General features: G+C 48.8%; 1 protein-coding gene across 1 annotated transcript in view; it reads left to right on the top strand.

Moving 5' to 3' along the window:
- The window catches only part of LOC144774053 (olfactory receptor 56A1-like), a 61,569-nt gene that overhangs the window by 10,984 nt on the left and 33,639 nt on the right, over positions 1–16,946 (top strand). Inside the window, exon 2 of the mRNA XM_078659085.1 lies at positions 5,292–5,716. Coding sequence (XP_078515211.1) covers positions 5,292–5,716 — 425 coding nt within the window. The remainder of the gene's footprint in view (positions 1–5,291; positions 5,717–16,946) is intronic.

Genomic DNA, 16,946 nt, shown 5'->3' on the forward strand with positions numbered 1-16,946 from the left:
TGACGGCCTAACGACGGGAGATATTTTTTTTCCTGAAGGTGATTTTTTCCTTTCCATTTTACACTTAAGCAAGATTTGTTTGCCAGGTCGCCAATGCTTTTTTTTTGCTTCACTTTCCTCAAAGACGTGACCATTCATTTAGGTAATAAACACAAATCTAGCCTACACAAACATTGACTCAATGTTTCTCTCTTTGTTCATCAACAGCATTTTACTACATGTGATCGATCGCATTTGAGTCAGGACCTAGTCGGTTCGGAGCTAGATACTTTACTAGGAGTTAGGAGGATGATGGAAGGACTCAGTGCATGATGACTACTTCAACAAGTACCACCAGAAGAAGGAAGTTATCAAACTCACTGAAACCAACCAATTGGGGAGAGGAGTTGGCCTAACGGCTAGGGCGGTCAACCTCAAATCTGGGGAACAGGGTTTGAGTCTCAGCAATGACACTGAACATCCTGTGATTCTGGACAAAACACTCTATCTCCTCGTGCCTAACAAAAAGAAATGCATCCTCATGTAATGCAACTGGTGCTATGTAAAGCGCTTTGATACCCGATTCGGGTCAAGTTCATGCTATATAAAACTCCGTCCAAATAAAAATTGGGTGATGACTTTAAAGAGGCCTACAAATCTGTGGAGTGGTGGTGAGGTGAGAGGGGTGCATTGATTTTACTTGATTTGAAAAATGTAATTTTGCTGGGTGTGTGTGTGTGCTAGCTGACTGAAACTTGATACTATGTGGTGGTTGGGTGGGGGCCTGTTGTTGTAGGTGACTGGAGACAGACAAGTGGCCATGATCATCACATTATGCATGTGCTGTTAGGCTACATATTAATACCATTATTATTGTGATAATGAAATGAATTTATGATCATGACAGTTGTGAGTTTGATCAGCTCAATATAAGCTGCCACTTGTGTAAGATTGTTTGTTGTTGTAAAATTGCTTTCAACTTCATTGATCGCAAATGAGTCATAAAATGAAGGATTAAAATAGGTCTATTTTTGCTCTCTTGTGCTGCTCTGAGTCTTCTTGCTGTACTCTTTATGAAGTTTACCTTCATAAATAACACTCACGCTCACCTTACCGGACTGCATCATCCAGGCAACCAAGATTGAGGGACAATCCAAGAAGAATGCAGATGCACCTCCCAATTTGGCAATACAGTATAATGTTTTCTTTTAATGATCAGATTTTTTAACTGTGTGTTGTTCGCTTCACTCCTACATAATTTGTAATGTATTTGCTATTTTTCAACCCTAGGTGGCAGAACATTTACATATATATTAATGTAACTTGGGTCTTCTTGGGGCAGACGGACTGTTCAGTTTGCATTGCATTTAATTTACCTTACCTATACTCATTCCTTCATTTCCTTTTTCTCCCATAACAGATTTATTATGGCTGGCTGCTGATTGCCCAGATGAATATTGTCTGTGTGTATTTTTTGTCTTTGTCATTTGTCACACCTTTCTCAAAATCCACTTTCTCATCAATTCATCAAACCCCAAACACTCTTTTCCACAGGCTGTGTAATTTAATGAGATGTGACTTAATAATTTACACCATTATTTGATCACACGCTTGGTGGGGCAGATGCAGTGAAAGCAATGCTAACTTAGTGTTGGCTCTTCAGTTTTACTTTTATTCCTGAAGCAATAGTCTACACAGGCCCTATTTACCCACCCATGCTTATTAAAAGTGATCAATATTATAGTTATAGAAGAATATCATTCTTCAGTATCATCATTCAGGCCTTGTGTGTTGCGTTAAATGCTTAACCAATAACCATGTTCACTTCAGACTTTAAGTCCTCAAAATGAATCACAATTCGTGTGTAACTTTTGATTACTCAAAATAGTAGCTTACCATTGCCCTGAAGAAATTTGTCTTGTTTCCCGTTTGTTATTCAGCATCAGGTATTCTTTGTTGAGTAATAGTCTGGTTTCCTATGTGTTTGTAAAACTAAGATATAATATAATTTAACACACCCCTTCTGGTTAAAATGCTACAGTTGGAGTTCACCTAGGTGTGAGTGGGACCTGACTTCTGAATACTGTACTTTTGTTAGTGCGCTAGCCTGCCACTACTACCACCAATATGGCACCTTGGTTAACCCTGCAGCCCTCGCTCCTATTCGGTAAGAGAACTTTGATTCATTGTTTTACTATTTTGTTGTAGGCAAGGCAATGGCAACCCCTCATTAGTGGTCAATATAGTTGCAGACTGCAAAGACTAGGAGAGTAGTAGGGCATGGGTACCATATATGCATAGCACATACCTGATTGTCGTTACACACTATGAGCACAGTTGTTTAAATAATTTGCACTAAAATACAGCAGTGAAATATAAAACACTCCCAAAAACCTATATTTGAGGAATAAATGAACTTAAATATTCCGTTATATACCTAAGCAAAAACCCTACCTCTTTTAGCCACCTCCAACAACTGATCAACCCGTCTCCCCAAGCAAATGAAATCTCACAATTGACTTTGGCACAGGTGGCATTCACCATTGGCAGAGCAAAAACCAAGCTCTGACAACATAGCATAGCACTGCATGATGTGACAACATGCAGAAACCAGCTCTGATTTACTGCATTGTCCGCAATACCTCTTACTCATTCTATAGTTCTTCTGTGTTTTTATCTGGCTTTTTACATTTTATTTTCCTGGGATGGTTTATGGATACCTTTCTTTGGGGTGAGCATATTATTGATACTTTTGATTGTATGTGTCATATCCAAGGTTTACATAGGACTATACCAAATCAGTCCTCCCTATATTGATATGTTGTTATGTTATACTCTCTTGTATAGCGCTCAAATCACCCTTAGGCATCTCGGCGCTTACTCAGAACCTACCCGAGGAAAGGAACAGAGAGAAGGGAGCCTTCAGTACAAGAAAGCCTTTAGGTGTTTCCTGAAGATTTGATATCATGGGATTTCTCGCAAGGAGACAGGGAGGCTATTCCAGTATTTAGGGCCCAGGTAGGAAAAGGCCATACCTCCCGATTTTTGGAGTCTGATACGGGGTACATGTAATAGTGACTGCGAGCTTGATCTCAGTGATCGACTCGGAATGTATTTTACCAGCTTATTTTGCAAATATTTTGGGCCCTGATCCTGAAGGTCATTAAAAGTCAGACAAGAGACTTTGAAGAAGGATCTTTGCTTTATAGGCAGCCAGTGCAACTTTCTCAGCAGAGGCAGCGAAGGCGATCTTGCCGGCATGTTCAGAACCAACCTGGCCGCCGTGTTTTGGATCACCTGTAATTTTTTAATGGATGTTGTCCCGGCTTCTGCTAATAGGGCGTTACCGTAATCCAAATGGCTAATGACCATAGTTTGAGTCAGGGTTCTGCGATGTTCTAACGGAATAAAAGGGAAGATCTTCCTCAGCAGTCTTAGCCTGTAGTAACGTGACCCAGAGACAACGGCTACATGATCTTGCATAGACAGAGAATTGTTAATCTTGATACCAAGGTTATTAACACACTCTTTAGGTGTGGGAGGGGGACCCAGTTGTGAAGGCCACCACTCCTTGGACCAGGCTGCTGAAGCCTTACCCAGCAGCATGACTTCCGTCTTCCCAGGATTCAACTGGAGGGAGTTGTTAGTCATCCAGTTAGAAATTTCTAGAATACCTATGGAGAAAGGTAGTCTGTCCACCTCCCGGTCTGGGCCAATCTTAAACAGCAGCTGGGTATCGTCGGCATACGAAATCGTTTCAAACCCCAGAGCTTCCACTACCTTAGCCAAAGGAGCCATATAGATGTTAAAAAGGGTAGGGCTAAGGCAGGAGCCCTGGGGAACGCCCTTGTCCAATGAGGTTTTCTCTGCCTGATAGGGGCCCATGATGACCGTTTGGGATCTATCTGGGTTTCTGCTGTGTTTAACTTACCCCTGCTTTTAAACGCGCTGTCTTCAGCTAATGCCCCGCTCCCCTCACTGCATGTAAAAAGGGCACCTCTGTGCCTCCAAAGCACCACTATTTTGGTGGGTCCGGGTCCGGGTCTCCATTTCGGGCGCCATCTTGGTTTGGGGCTTGGGATTCGGCGGCCGCCGCCATCTTTGAGCGGACTCGCGCGCCAAGGGCTTGCAGGTGAGCCTATTTAAGGCGGTCCTTCGTGTGGCTGGGGTCCCTACCACCTACCACACTGCTGTAAGCGCGCTGGACTAGCGCTGTGTAATTTTTTAACTCTACCTCGTTTTGTATTTGGGTTTCTGCTGTGTTTAACTTACCCCTGTTTTTAAACGCGCTGTCTTCAGCTTATGCCCCGCTCCCCTCACTGCATGTAAAAAGGGCACCTCTGTGCCTCCAAAGCACCACTATTTTGGTGGGTCCGGGTCCGGGTCTCCATTTCGGGCGCCATCTTGGTTTGGGGCTTGGGATTCGGCGGCGGCCGCCATCTTTGAGCGGACTCGCGCGCCAAGGGCTTGCAGGTGAGCCTATTTAAAGTCGCTCCCCTACGCGCAGCGGTACGCGCAGGTGGACGCCCTCGCTTAGCCTGAGTCGTGCCGGAGTCCTGCCCGTCTGCGCCCGTCAGCGTCCCGTAGGCATCGGGGCGGCGGTGGACTGCGGCCCGGCCGGTTGAGGAGGGAGGATGCTTACTTACACCTCGGCGATGTTGCGTGCCATGCGGACATTCTCATGCTCTTGCCGCTCGGTCTTCCTCGGGCGCTTTAATGGTAAACGGCGCTGCCCGGCCTGTGGCTGGTCGCCCATGTGGACCCCGGCCATCGTGCATAGACCTCTAGAGGCTCAGGTTAAACATCTTTGCTTGTTGCTGAACACGAGGTCGCTGGGCTGTCACGCTCTGCATTTATTTGATCTTCTTGTGAGGGAAAACCCTTTGTGTCTTCTCCTTACCGAAACTTGGCTAGGAGAAGCGTCGAACCCGGATATTTTCTCTGCTATTCCTTCGGCCTATAACATCTACCGGCAGGACAGAGAGAAGGGCAGGGGCGGCGGAGTGGCGGTGGTGGTGAGGAAGAATGCCGTCTGTACGGTTCTCCCTCCGAACCCCATTGGGAGCTCGGAATCCATTGCCTTCACGCTTAGACTGTCCCCGACCCAAGCACTTAAGGTGCTGTTGGTTTATAGGGCGCCCGGCCCTATGGGTTCCTTCCTGGAGGATCTGCAGATAGCCACCTCTGAGTTGGCGCTGACCACTCAGCATTGTATAGTGGCGGGCGACTTCAACTTCCATCTTGATGTGACAGGCGACCCGGACACGATTAAACTGTTGGATATAACATCTCCACTGGGTCTCGTCCCATAGGTGTCTGGTCCCACCCACGAGAGAGGGCACACCCTTGATCAAGTGTTCTCATCAGTTCCGATTGCTGATGTAGAAACCTTGCCTGTGCTCTGGACGGACCACAGGCTGATCAAGTTCTCTGTGTCGGAGAATGGGCGGCCGGACAACATTGCTCCCGTGCTACCCAGACCAGCATCGAGAGCGCTGCATAGAGTGACAGCTGATATGCTAGAGCAAGCGCTCGTGGAACACCCCTGTCAGCTCTCGGGGGTTCTGGAAAAAGACACGGAGGCCTTGCAGTCGTGGCTGATCGAAAGGCTGGACGATCTTGCCCCGCAAGTAGTCCCTCGGTCTACGGTAGCACGGCAATCTGCGCCGTGGTTTACAGAGGCGCTGAGGGTGGCTCGCAGCCACTGTAAGGTTGCTGAGCGGGCCTGGCGCCTTCAGTATAATGGGGAGGCCAAACTTGCCTACAGGGCAGCTATTAAGGCCTATCATCGGGACATCTTTGGGGCCAAGAAAGAATACCTTGCTAGGAGGATTGAGGCGGCGGCGAACTCCTGTAAGGAGATCTTCACTGTGGTGAAGGAGTTCACGTCCCCCAGCTCCCAGACACCCCCGCTAGTATCATCGGAGGCGTGGGCTTGTGATCTTGCCAGCTTTTTCACCAACAAGATCAAGGCGATTCAAGCCTCTTTCTCGGAGAGCGTCGTGGATAGTGATTGCGGCCCCGGTGCGGGATGTGAGCTACCGCCCACGCCTGTCGCTGTCTTGGCAGACTTCCCTGCTGTCACGAGCGAGGCGTCGCGGGTGCTGCTTGCCAGCCTTAAATCGGGTTCGCCACTTGACCCCTGCCCCGCCAAATTTTTGGCTGAGATGGCGGCGGTGGTGAATCCTCTGGTTAATCCTATCCTCAGCGCCTCCTTGAGGGAGGGGAGGGTGCCTTGTACCTGGAAGAGGGCGATGGTCATCCCCCTCTTGAAAAAGCCAGGTCTTGATGCTGAGGTCTTGGCCAATTACAGGCCAATTTCACTCCTGCCGGCGTTGGCTAAGATCACCGAGAAACATGTTCATGGCGTCTTGTCGAGCTTTTTAGAAACTAACCATCTGCTCCATCCTTCCCAATCCGGATTCCGTCCTAATTTTAGCACGGAAACGCCGCTGTTGGAGGTCTCGGAGATCATCAGGGAGACTTTGGATGTTGGTGGCAAGGCCATGCTAGTCATGTTGGATCTGTCGGCGGCCTTCGACACCGTCCCTCATGCGGCGCTCCTCGCCAGGCTTCATGACATCGGCATTAGGGGGACGGTGTTCAAATGGTTACATCTTTTTTGGAAGGCCGCCGCCAGACGATCTGGGTCTCGCAGCGCTCCGCCGAGATGCCGCCTCTGGGGGTCGGGGTTCCACAGGGCTCTGTGTTGAGCCCATCATTGTTTAACATCTTTATGTCCCCTTTGGCGGCGGCGGTGGAGGCGTACGGGGCCCAGATTGTGTCCTACGCCGATGATACGCAACTCCTCTTCACATGTGGCAAAGATCAGCCATTTGATGGAGAGGTTATTCGGGCCTGTTTGGCCATGGTATTCGATTGGTTCCAGCGCAACAACCTGAAGGCCAACTCCAGCAAATCGGAGGTTCTTTTTTTTGGATGTGCCACTGACCCTGAGTGGCGGCAATGGTGGCCGGTTGAAATGAGCCCTCCGGCACAGTCATATTTGGTTGCCAAAAATCTCGGGGTTAAACTTGACAATAAGTTGTCATTGAGAGCCCACGTACTTGGTCTGGTGGGCGCCTGCTTCGGTATTCTGAAGATGCTCCGCAAGTTTCTTCCACTGCTTTCTGCGGAGCATAGGCGGATTACCGTGCAGGCGCTCATTGGGTCCAGGCTGGATTATGCCAATGCCCTCTTCCTTGGCCTTCCAGACTACCTGGTCCAGCGTTTACAGGTGGCGCAAAATTCTGCTGCCCGTGCAATTTTTGGCCTGCATAGGCGATCGCGAGCTTCGGGGCTGCTACAGAAGCTCCATTGGCTGCCTATCCGTAAGCGGATTATGTTCAAATCCCTTACGTTGATGCACAAGGCACTGTTTGGCTCCGGGGTCGGGTATTTACGGCGCAGGCTGACCTTTTACCGCGCTGCTCGCCTACTGCGTTCTGCGGCTCTCTTTACTGCCGTGGTTCCTCGCGTGCGGAAGGCCCACACTGGGGGCCACTCCTTTGGTTTTAGGGCACCTCAATTGTGGAAATCCCTACCACTGGCGCTACGCAGTACTCCTAATCTGCTTCAATTTAGGAAGAGCTTGAAGACATGGCTTTTTAATGTTTAGTTGCTCTTTGGGTGGGTTTTTCTTTTCTGTATTGTTTCGTGTTATGTTATTACACACTGAGTTGTTTGTGGAAAGCGCCGGGACACTCTGTCGGAGTAGCCGTGCGCTATATAAATACATTTTAACATAACATAACATAACAAGAGGTTCTGTAGCCATTTGAGGGCCAGACCCTGGATACTGATGGCTCTTAACCTCTCCGCCAGCCTAGCATGTGAGATGGTATCAAAGGCCGCGGAGAGGTGAAAAGAATCAAGATTGCCGATCCTCCAGCATCCATCGTCATCCGTAGGGAGTCAGTTACTGCTAAAAGCGCAGTTTCCGTACTGAAACCCTTACGGAAACCGGACTGCGGGCATCCAAAATGCAATTTGATTCAAGATAGCTGTTCAGTTGTTGATTAATCAAACTTTCCAGTATTTTGCCCAGTACAGGGAGCAGCGAGATAGGTCGGTAATTGCTCAACTCTAAAGGATTAGCCAACGTTTTTTTTAAGATAGGGTGAACAAATGCTTCCTTCCAAGGGGCCAGAATTACGCCCTCTGTGATTGATAAGTTAAAATTTTCAGAATGGTGGGAGCCAATTTATGGGTCAGAAGTGCCATGACTTTTGGGGGGCAGGGATCTGCCGGGGAGCCCGACTTTGCAAACTCTAGGGCTTTATGAGTTTCAGCCAAGGTAATTGGTCTGAAGCCTTCCAAGGCGCAGTCCATCCGTGTAGGTGGACTACCTGCATTAGGGAGAGTAGAAGCAGAGTGAGCAAACTTAGAATAAATAGTTTCAATTTTCTCCCGGAAAAACCTGGCCAGTGATTCACATAGAGTTTGAGACTCTGTGGAAGGTTGCTTACACGCATCAGGGGATGCAAAGTCATTCACAATATCAAATAGTGCTTTAGAGGAATTTGTAGCACTTTCGATTTGGTTCTCTATGAACACACATCTCGCTGCCCTTAAATTGCGATGGTAATTTGTCAGAGAAGATTTGAAAAGTGTCTTTGACTGGGGGGATTTACTTCGTCACCAACTTCTCTCCAGTCTTTTGCAGGCAGATTTTTCCTGCCTTATTCGGAGGTATACCATTGGGCTGAGCGACGACTCAAGAGGAGTCTGGACTTCTTTTTTCCCAGAATAATTGTGTCCAAGCTTCTCCCCAGTTCTGCCGTAAAGGTCGACAGGGCTTTAGAAACCTCCCCTTCCTCTAAGACCGGAAGTGACGAGAAAACTTCCTCAAATGCCTGGGGGGTTAGTTTATTCCATGTTCGCTGAAACCGTTGGTCTTTCCCAGCAGACCGTCCCGTAGGTGTCTGTAGACCAGGTGGGCTCATAAATTTGATCATGGAGTGATCCGACCACGTAAGGGGCCATGCCGCATCATACACAAATGAGTCAATGTTAGTAAATAATAAATCAAGAGTGTGCCCCCCGTTGAGGGTAGGTCCTTGGACTTTTTGGGAGAGCCCCAGATGTTCTATGTCAGTGACAAGCTTGTTCACTTCGGGAGAGGAGTGTAACTCGCCATGAAAATTCAAATCACCCAGTAATAAAAATTTGCTAGAAGCCAGGACATGAGTAGCTATCAGATCCACAAGCCTATCTGTGAAGTGCACTTTAGGGCCCGGTGGTCGGTATACTAAGGTAGCTGACCAACTTTCCGATGGTGAAAATATAACTTTGAAAAGGCCCAACTCCAAATTTTTATCTGAGTACGTTTTAGTCCACGCAACTTTAAGGTGCTTTTTAAAGGCGATGGTAATGCCCCCCCAATTTTCCCCACCCAGTCCAGCTGGATAAGCCTGTAGTTGTCGGGAATAGCCATGTTTATTATCGGCAATTTGGCGGGGTTCAGCCACGTTTCCGTCAGGAAACAGATCTCCGGGGCATGAGAGTGGATCAGGTCCCAGATTTCAAATGGGTGTCTGGCTATAGACTTAACGTTACAGAGAATGTAGGAGAGGCCCTCCGACGACGGGGTCCTAAATGAACGGGTTAGGGGAACATGACAAATAAGTTGGTTTCCTTGATAGGAGCAGCTCCTGCAGGCTACCAGACCTTCCAAGGAGACAGGGAATTTGTGTGGACAAACTAGCATAGCACCCTGTGTAACAGAGACTGACTTCATTATATTCCGCAGCTTGGTAGGCGAGTAAACAATTTTACTCAGGGGGTTTATCCCTGGCTGTGAACGAGCAGCAGTCGTGGCCTCTGGGCTCGTCAGGGCTCGGACGGGCGCAGACGGGCTTACATTTGGCGCACCTTCGGCACGCCAAAGGCGCGCCTGCTGCCCGCGTCCGCTGCACGGAGGCATGCCCGTTTTCCTTTAAGCAGCCGCAGGGCACGTCAGAGGGCTAAACCGCACCCCCAGCGTCCTGCATACGAGGTGGGCGTGGAGTTAGCCGGCGGCGCCTCTGAGCATGTGACGACTCCGCGCCTAATCGGCGGAGCCGGTTCGAAGATTCCTGCTATCAGGTAGGTTTTAATTAAAATGAGTACGAAATGAACACAAATGTCGAAATGTAAAAAAGCAAACAAATAGGGGTTTAAAATCAACAGCAAACAGAGGGTCCTAGCTCCCGGCTTTCAGCCTCAGGAGAGTAGGGCGCCGGTGCGAATACTACTTCCTTTAAGCAGCCGCAGGGGAGTACACTCACTTTCGGTCCTAGAGATACTCTGGGATTCAGTTTGGACCAACAGGGTGTGAAACATGTTGACCTGATTTATGAAACTACTACAGTTCATTGCATTATGCACACCAGATAATTGTGCATCCTAACTCCGTGAGCACTATCCCGACACCGTTTTTTAACGTTACCAAAGAAACCTTGAATACAATTTAGTAAGAGAATAAATGATGCAACGTCTGTGCTAATTAACCAATTTGAAAATATATTAAAGACCATGGATTTCAGAAATGCAATAACTTGGGTTAAGTGAGACAAGCAAAGACAATCCATCTATCTACCACATACACGTGTTTTGGGTAAGTACTGAAATCTGATTTAAGTACACGCAAGTTATAATTATCTTTTTCATTGGTTAGCCTGCTGTGCAAACACTTATGAGATCGCTACTGGAAAATGCGCATTAAAGTCCATTTTATAGGATGGGTGACTAGGAGAAGTATAATCAAATTATAATACATTGAACCCTGAAATCCTTCGATGAAAACCTCAGTGCTAAAATTCTTATTTTACATGGAAGCATGTAATCTGTGTATAAAATTCTGTCTCTAATTTTTGATTACAGTCGAGTTGCAACGGCTGCTCAAATGTAATACGTTATTACAGTAAAGCTGTGCACGTCTACATTTCTGTTGCCAGAGCCAGTAGCCAAGGGTAAAGGCAGGTTGCAAAACAGCTGTAGTTTAAACAACAGGAAACAAGAACTGTCTGTTTGCACTTCCAATCTGTTTCTATAAAGAGAACATGAGAAGCAGAAAAAAATATTTATGGCAACCTATCTCTTTGTTACATGTTTTAGAATCACTACAGGAAAGGTATGATTTTTTGGCTTTTACCACACATTCTAAGCTATAGCACTTTTTAATTTGACTACCAAAAAACTGTTCAAACATCTGAAAAGAATTACCTGTTTATTTGTTGTTAAATAGGTGCTACAGATTCAACATTTATTTTTCATGTCTGCAGACTTACTCTCTCTTCTATGGGAGCATAAAGCAAATGATTTAAGGAGTATGTGGAAAGGGTGATGTTTATTGTCTCTTATATTTGAAGAAGAAAAAGTTAAGCAGTTTGAAGGATACCATCTATTATAGGTCTTAAAATGAATGTCCAAGTCACCTCAGAGTTCCCTGGCCTTATGAAGGAACTTGGCCTTTTTACTCATTCCTCAACATTGTCATGTAACTAGTTTGCGTTTTGCAACATAATTTTAATATATATCAGTTATACTTTGTTTTATATATCATTGTCACCACTGAAATTATGCAACAGAGGTGAACCAAATTATGTGGCAAGGATGAATAAACTGTGTGGCAAAAAAAAGGCAAATCAAGCAACACAGTGCAAACATTTTGTTATAGTATTACTTCATTATTGTCATTTCTAAACATGGTAACACAGATTTCACCTTATTAATACCAATCTAAGACCCAACTACCTCAATAACCAACTCAAACGTTCGTGAAGGGTCACAGTGGCGTCACTAGGGGGGTGCGGGCGGGTGCTGACCGCACCGGGTGTCACCCCATCTGGGGGGTGACACCAATTTACACTGTCACTGACGAGTCCTTTTTTTGTGTGCAAGAAGCGCGTCACCACGGCACCCCTGCCCGCCGTAGCTACGGGCACCATCCGCCATCTGCATTCTGCACGTGCACGGAATGGATGGGTCACAGAAGCAAAGAGTCAAGGGTTTGGATTTGCAAACCAGTGACGAAAGTCGAAACTAAACCGAAGCCAAACCAAACCCAGTTATGCATATACCAGGCAGGCAGGCAGGCAATGGCATCGTTGACTTGCAGTTTGGTTTCACTGACACTTGCCCAGCAGTTTGGGTCCCAGGGCCAGAGGGAGTAAGACAGCGAGAGAGGGAGACAGAGGGAGCTAGAGGGAGTAAGATAGAGAGAGGGAGCTAGAGGAGGTAAGACAGAGAGAGGGAGCTAGAGGAGGTAAGACAGAGAGAGGGAGCTAGAGGGAGTAAGACAGAGAGAGAAGGAGTAAGACAGCGAGAGAAGGAGCTAGACAGAGAGAGGGAGCTAGAGGGAATAAGACAGCGAGAGAGGGAGACAGAGGGAGCTAGAGGGAGTAAGATAGAGAGGGAGCTAGAGGAGGTAAGACAGAGAGAGGGAGCTAGAGGAGGTAAGACAGAGAGAGGGAGCTAGAGGGAGTAAGACAGAGAGAGAAGGAGTAAGACAGCGAGAGAAGGAGCTAGACAGAGAGAGGGAGCTAGAGGGAGTAAGATAGAGAGAGGGAGCTAGAGCGAGCAAGACAGAGAGACAGGGAGCTAGAGGGAGTAAGAGAGAGAGAGAGAGAGGGAGCTAAAGGGAGTAAGACAGAGAGAGAGGGAGCTAGACGGAGCAAGACAGAGAGAGAGAGGGAGCTAGAGGGAGTAAGACAGAGAGAGAGGGAGACGGAGGGAGCTAGAGGGAGTAAGATAGAGAGAGGGAGCTAGAGGAGGTAAGACAGAGAGAGGGAGCTAGAGGAGGTAAGACAGAGAGAGGGAGCTAGAGGGAGTAAGACAGAGAGAGAAGGAGTAAGACAGCGAGAGGAGGAGCTAGACAGAGAGAGGGAGCTAGAGGGAGTAAGATAGAGAGAGGGAGCTAGAGCGAGCAAGACAGACAGACAGGGAGCTAGAGGGAGTAAGAGAGAGAGAGAGAGGGAGCTAAAGGGAGTAAGACAGAGAGAGAGGGAGCTAGACGGAGCAAGACAGAGAGAGAGAGGGAGCTAGAGGGAGTAAGACAGAGAGAGAGGGAGACAGAGGGAGCTAGAGGGAGTAAGATAGAGAGAGGGAGCTAGAGGAGGTAAGACAGAGAGAGGGAGCTAGAGGAGGTAAGACAGAGAGAGGGAGCTAGAGGGAGTAAGACAGAGAGAGAAGGAGTAAGACAGCGAGAGAAGGAGCTAGACAGAGAGAGGGAGCTAGAGGGAGTAAAATAGAGAGAGGGAGCTAGAGGGAGTAAGACAGAGAGAGAAGGAGTAAGACAGCGAGAGAAGGAGCTAGACAGAGAGAGGGAGCTAGAGGGAGTAAGATAGAGAGAGGGAGCTAGAGCGAGCAAGACAGAGAGACAGGGAGCAAGAGGGAGTAAGAGAGAGAGAGAGAGGGAGCTAAAGGGAGTAAGACAGAGAGAGAGGGAGCTAGACGGAGCAAGACAGAGAGAGAGGGAGCTAGAGGGAGTAAGACAGAGAGAGAGGGAGACAGAGGGAGCTAGAGGGAGTAAGATAGAGAGAGGGAGCTAGAGGAGGTAAGACAGAGAGAGGGAGCTAGAGGAGGTAAGACAGAGAGAGGGAGCTAGAGGGAGTAAGACAGAGAGAGAAGGAGTAAGACAGCGAGAGAAGGAGCTAGACAGAGAGAGGGAGCTAGAGGGAGTAAGATAGAGAGAGGGAGCTAGAGCGAGCAAGACAGAGAGACAGGGAGCTAGAGGGAGTAAGAGAGAGAGAGAGAGGGAGCTAAAGGGAGTAAGACAGAGAGAGAGGGAGCTAGAAGGAGCAAGACAGAGAGAGAGAGGGAGCTAGAGGGAGTAAGACAGAGAGAGAGGGAGACAGAGGGAGCTAGAGGGAGTAAGATAGAGAGAGGGAGCTAGAGGAGGTAAGACAGAGAGAGGGAGCTAGAGGAGGTAAGACAGAGAGAGGGAGCTAGAGGGAGTAAGACAGAGAGAGAAGGAGTAAGACAGCGAGAGAAGGAGCTAGACAGATAGAGGGAGCTAGAGAGAGTAAGATAGAGAGAGGGAGCTAGAGCGAGCAAGACAGAGAGACAGGGAGCTAGAGGGAGTAAGAGAGAGAGGGAGAGGGAGCTAAAGGGAGTAAGACAGAGAGAGAGGGAGCTAGACAGAGCAAGACAGAGAGAGAGGTGGAGCTAGAGGGAGTAAGACAGAGAGAGTGGGAGCTAGGGAGTAAGACAGAGAGGGAGACAGAGGGAGCTAGAGGGAGTAAGACAGGAAGAGAGGGAGCTAGACAGAGAGATGGAGCTAGAGGGATTAAGATAGAGAGAGAGGGAGCTAGAGCGAGCAAGACAGAGAGACAGGGAGCTAGAGGGAGTAAGAGAGAGAGAGAGAGGGAGCTAAAGGGAGTAAGACAGAGAGAGAGGGAGCTAGACGGAGCAAGACAGAGAGAGAGAGAGGGAGCTAGAGGGAGTAAGACAGAGAGAGAGGGAGACAGAGGGAGCTAGAGGGAGTAAAATAGAGAGAGGGAGCTAGAGGAGGTAAGACAGAGAGAGGGAGCTAGAGGAGGTAAGACAGCGAGAGGGAGCTAGAGGGAGTAAGACAGAGAGAGTAGGGGTAAGACAGCGAGAGAAGGAGCTAGACAGAGAGAGGGAGCTAGAGGGAGTAAGATAGAGAGAGGGAGCTAGAGCGAGCAAGACAGAGAGACAGGGAGCTAGAGGGAGTAAGAGAGAGAGAGAGAGAGGGAGCTAAAGGGAGTAAGACAGAGAGAGAGGGAGCTAGACAGAGCAAGACAGAGAGAGAGAGGGAGCTAGAGGGAGTAAGACAGAGAGAGAGGGAGACAGAGGGAGCTAGAGGGAGTAAGATAGAGAGAGGGAGCTAGAGGAGGTAAGACAGAGAGAGGGAGCTAGAAGAGGTAAGACAGAGAGAGGGAGCTAGAGGGAGTAAGACAGAGAGAGAAGGAGTAAGACAGCGAGAGAAGGAGCTAGACAGAGAGAGGGAGCTAGAGGGAGTAAGATAGAGAGAGGGAGCTAGAGCGAGCAAGACAGAGAGACAGGAAGCTAGAGGGAGTAAGAGAGAGAGGGAGAGGGAGCTAAAGGGAGTAAGACAGAGAGAGAGGGAGCTAGACGGAGCAAGACAGAGAGAGAGAGGGAGCTAGAGGGAGTAAGACAGAGAGAGTGGGAGCTAGGGAGTAAGACAGAGAGGGAGACAGAGGGAGCTAGAGGGAGTAAGACAGGAAGAGAGGGAGCTAGACAGAGAGATGGAGCTAGAGGGATTAAGATAGAGAGAGAGGGAGCTAGAGGGAGCAAGACAGGGAGAGGGAGCTAGAGGGAGTAAGAGAGAGGGAGCTAGAGGGAGTAAGACACAGAGAGAGGGAGCTAGAGGGAGTAAGAGAGAGGGAGCTAGAGGGAGTAAGACAGAGAGAGAGGGAGCTAGAGGGAGTAAGACAGAGAGAGTGGGAGCTATGGAGTAAGACAGAGAGGGAGACAGAGGGAGCTAGAGGGAGTAAGACAGGAAGAGAGGGAGCTAGACAGAGAGATGGAGCTAGAGGGATTAAGATAGAGAGAGAGGGAGCTAGAGGGAGCAAGACAGAGAGAGGGAGCTAGAGGGAGTAAGAGAGAGGGAGCTAGAGGGAGTAAGACACAGAGAGAGGGAGCTAGAGGGAGTAAAAGAGAGGGAGCTAGAGGGAGTAAGACAGAGAGAGAGGGGGCTAGAGGGAGTAAGACAGAGAGAGAGGGAGCTAGAGGGGGCAAGACAGAGAGGGAGCTAGAGGGAGTAAGAGAGAGGGAGCTAGAGGGAGTAAGAGAGAGAGAGAGGGAGCTAAAGGGAGTAAGACAGAGAGAGAGGGAGCTAGACGGAGCAAGACAGAGAGAGAGAGGGAGCTAGAGGGAGTAAGACAGAGAGACAGGGAGCTAGAGGGAGTAAGACAGAGAGACAGGGAGCTAGAGGGAGTAAGAGAGAGAGAGAGGGGGAGCTAAAGGGAGTAAGACAGAGAGAGAGGGAGCTAGACGGAGCAAGACAGAGAGAGAGAGGGAGCTAGAGGGAGTAAGACAGAGAGAAAGAGAGCTAGGGAGTAAGACAGAGAGGGAGACAGAGGGAGCTAGAGGGAGTAAGACAGGAAGAGAGGGAGCTAGACAGAGAGATGGAGCTAGAGGGATTAAGATAGAGAGAGAGGGAGCTAGAGGGAGCAAGACAGGGAGAGGGAGCTAGAGGGAGTAAGAGAGAGGGAGCTAGAGGGAGTAAGACACAGAGAGAGGGAGCTAGAGGGAGTAAGAGAGAGGGAGCTAGAGGGAGTAAGACAGAGAGAGAGGGAGCTAGAGGGAGTAAGACAGAGAGAGAGGGAGCTAGAGGGAGCAAGAGAGAGGGAGCTAGAGGGAGTAAGAGAGAGGGAGCTAGAGGGAGTAAGACAGAGAGAGAGGGAGCTAGAGGGAGTAAGTCAGAGAGAGAGGGAGCTAGAGGGAGTAAGACAGAGAGGGGGACAGAGGGAGCTAGAGGGAGTAAGACAGGATGAGAGGGAGCTAGACAGAGAGAGGGAGCTAGAGGGATTAAGATAGAGAAAGGGAGCTAGAGGGAGCAAGACAGGGAGAGGTAGCTAGAGGGGGTAAGAGAGAGAGAGAGAGAGGGAGCTAGAAGGAGCTCGACAGAGAGAGGGAGACAGAGGGAGTAAGACAGAGAGAGAGGGAGACAGAGGGAATAAGACAGAGAGAGGGAGCTAGAGGGAATAAGACAGAGAGAGGGAGCTAGAGGGAGTAAGACAGAGAGAGAGGGAGCTAGAGGGAGTAAGACAGAGAGAGGGAGACAGAGGGGGCTAGAGGGAGCAAGACAGAGAGAGGGAGCTAGACAGAGAGAGGGAGCTAGAGGGAGTAAGAGAAAGAGAGGGAACTAGAAGGAGCAACACAGAGTGAGAGGGAGCTAGAGGAAGTAAGACAGAGAGAGAGCTAGAGGGAGCAAGACAGAGAGAGAGGGGGCTAGAGGGAGTAAGAGAGAGAGAGGGAGCTAGAGGGAGTAAGAGAGA

The sequence above is a fragment of the Lissotriton helveticus genome, chromosome 8, assembly GCF_964261635.1.
Source record: "Lissotriton helveticus chromosome 8, aLisHel1.1, whole genome shotgun sequence".
NCBI classification, from domain to species: domain Eukaryota; kingdom Metazoa; phylum Chordata; class Amphibia; order Caudata; family Salamandridae; genus Lissotriton; species Lissotriton helveticus.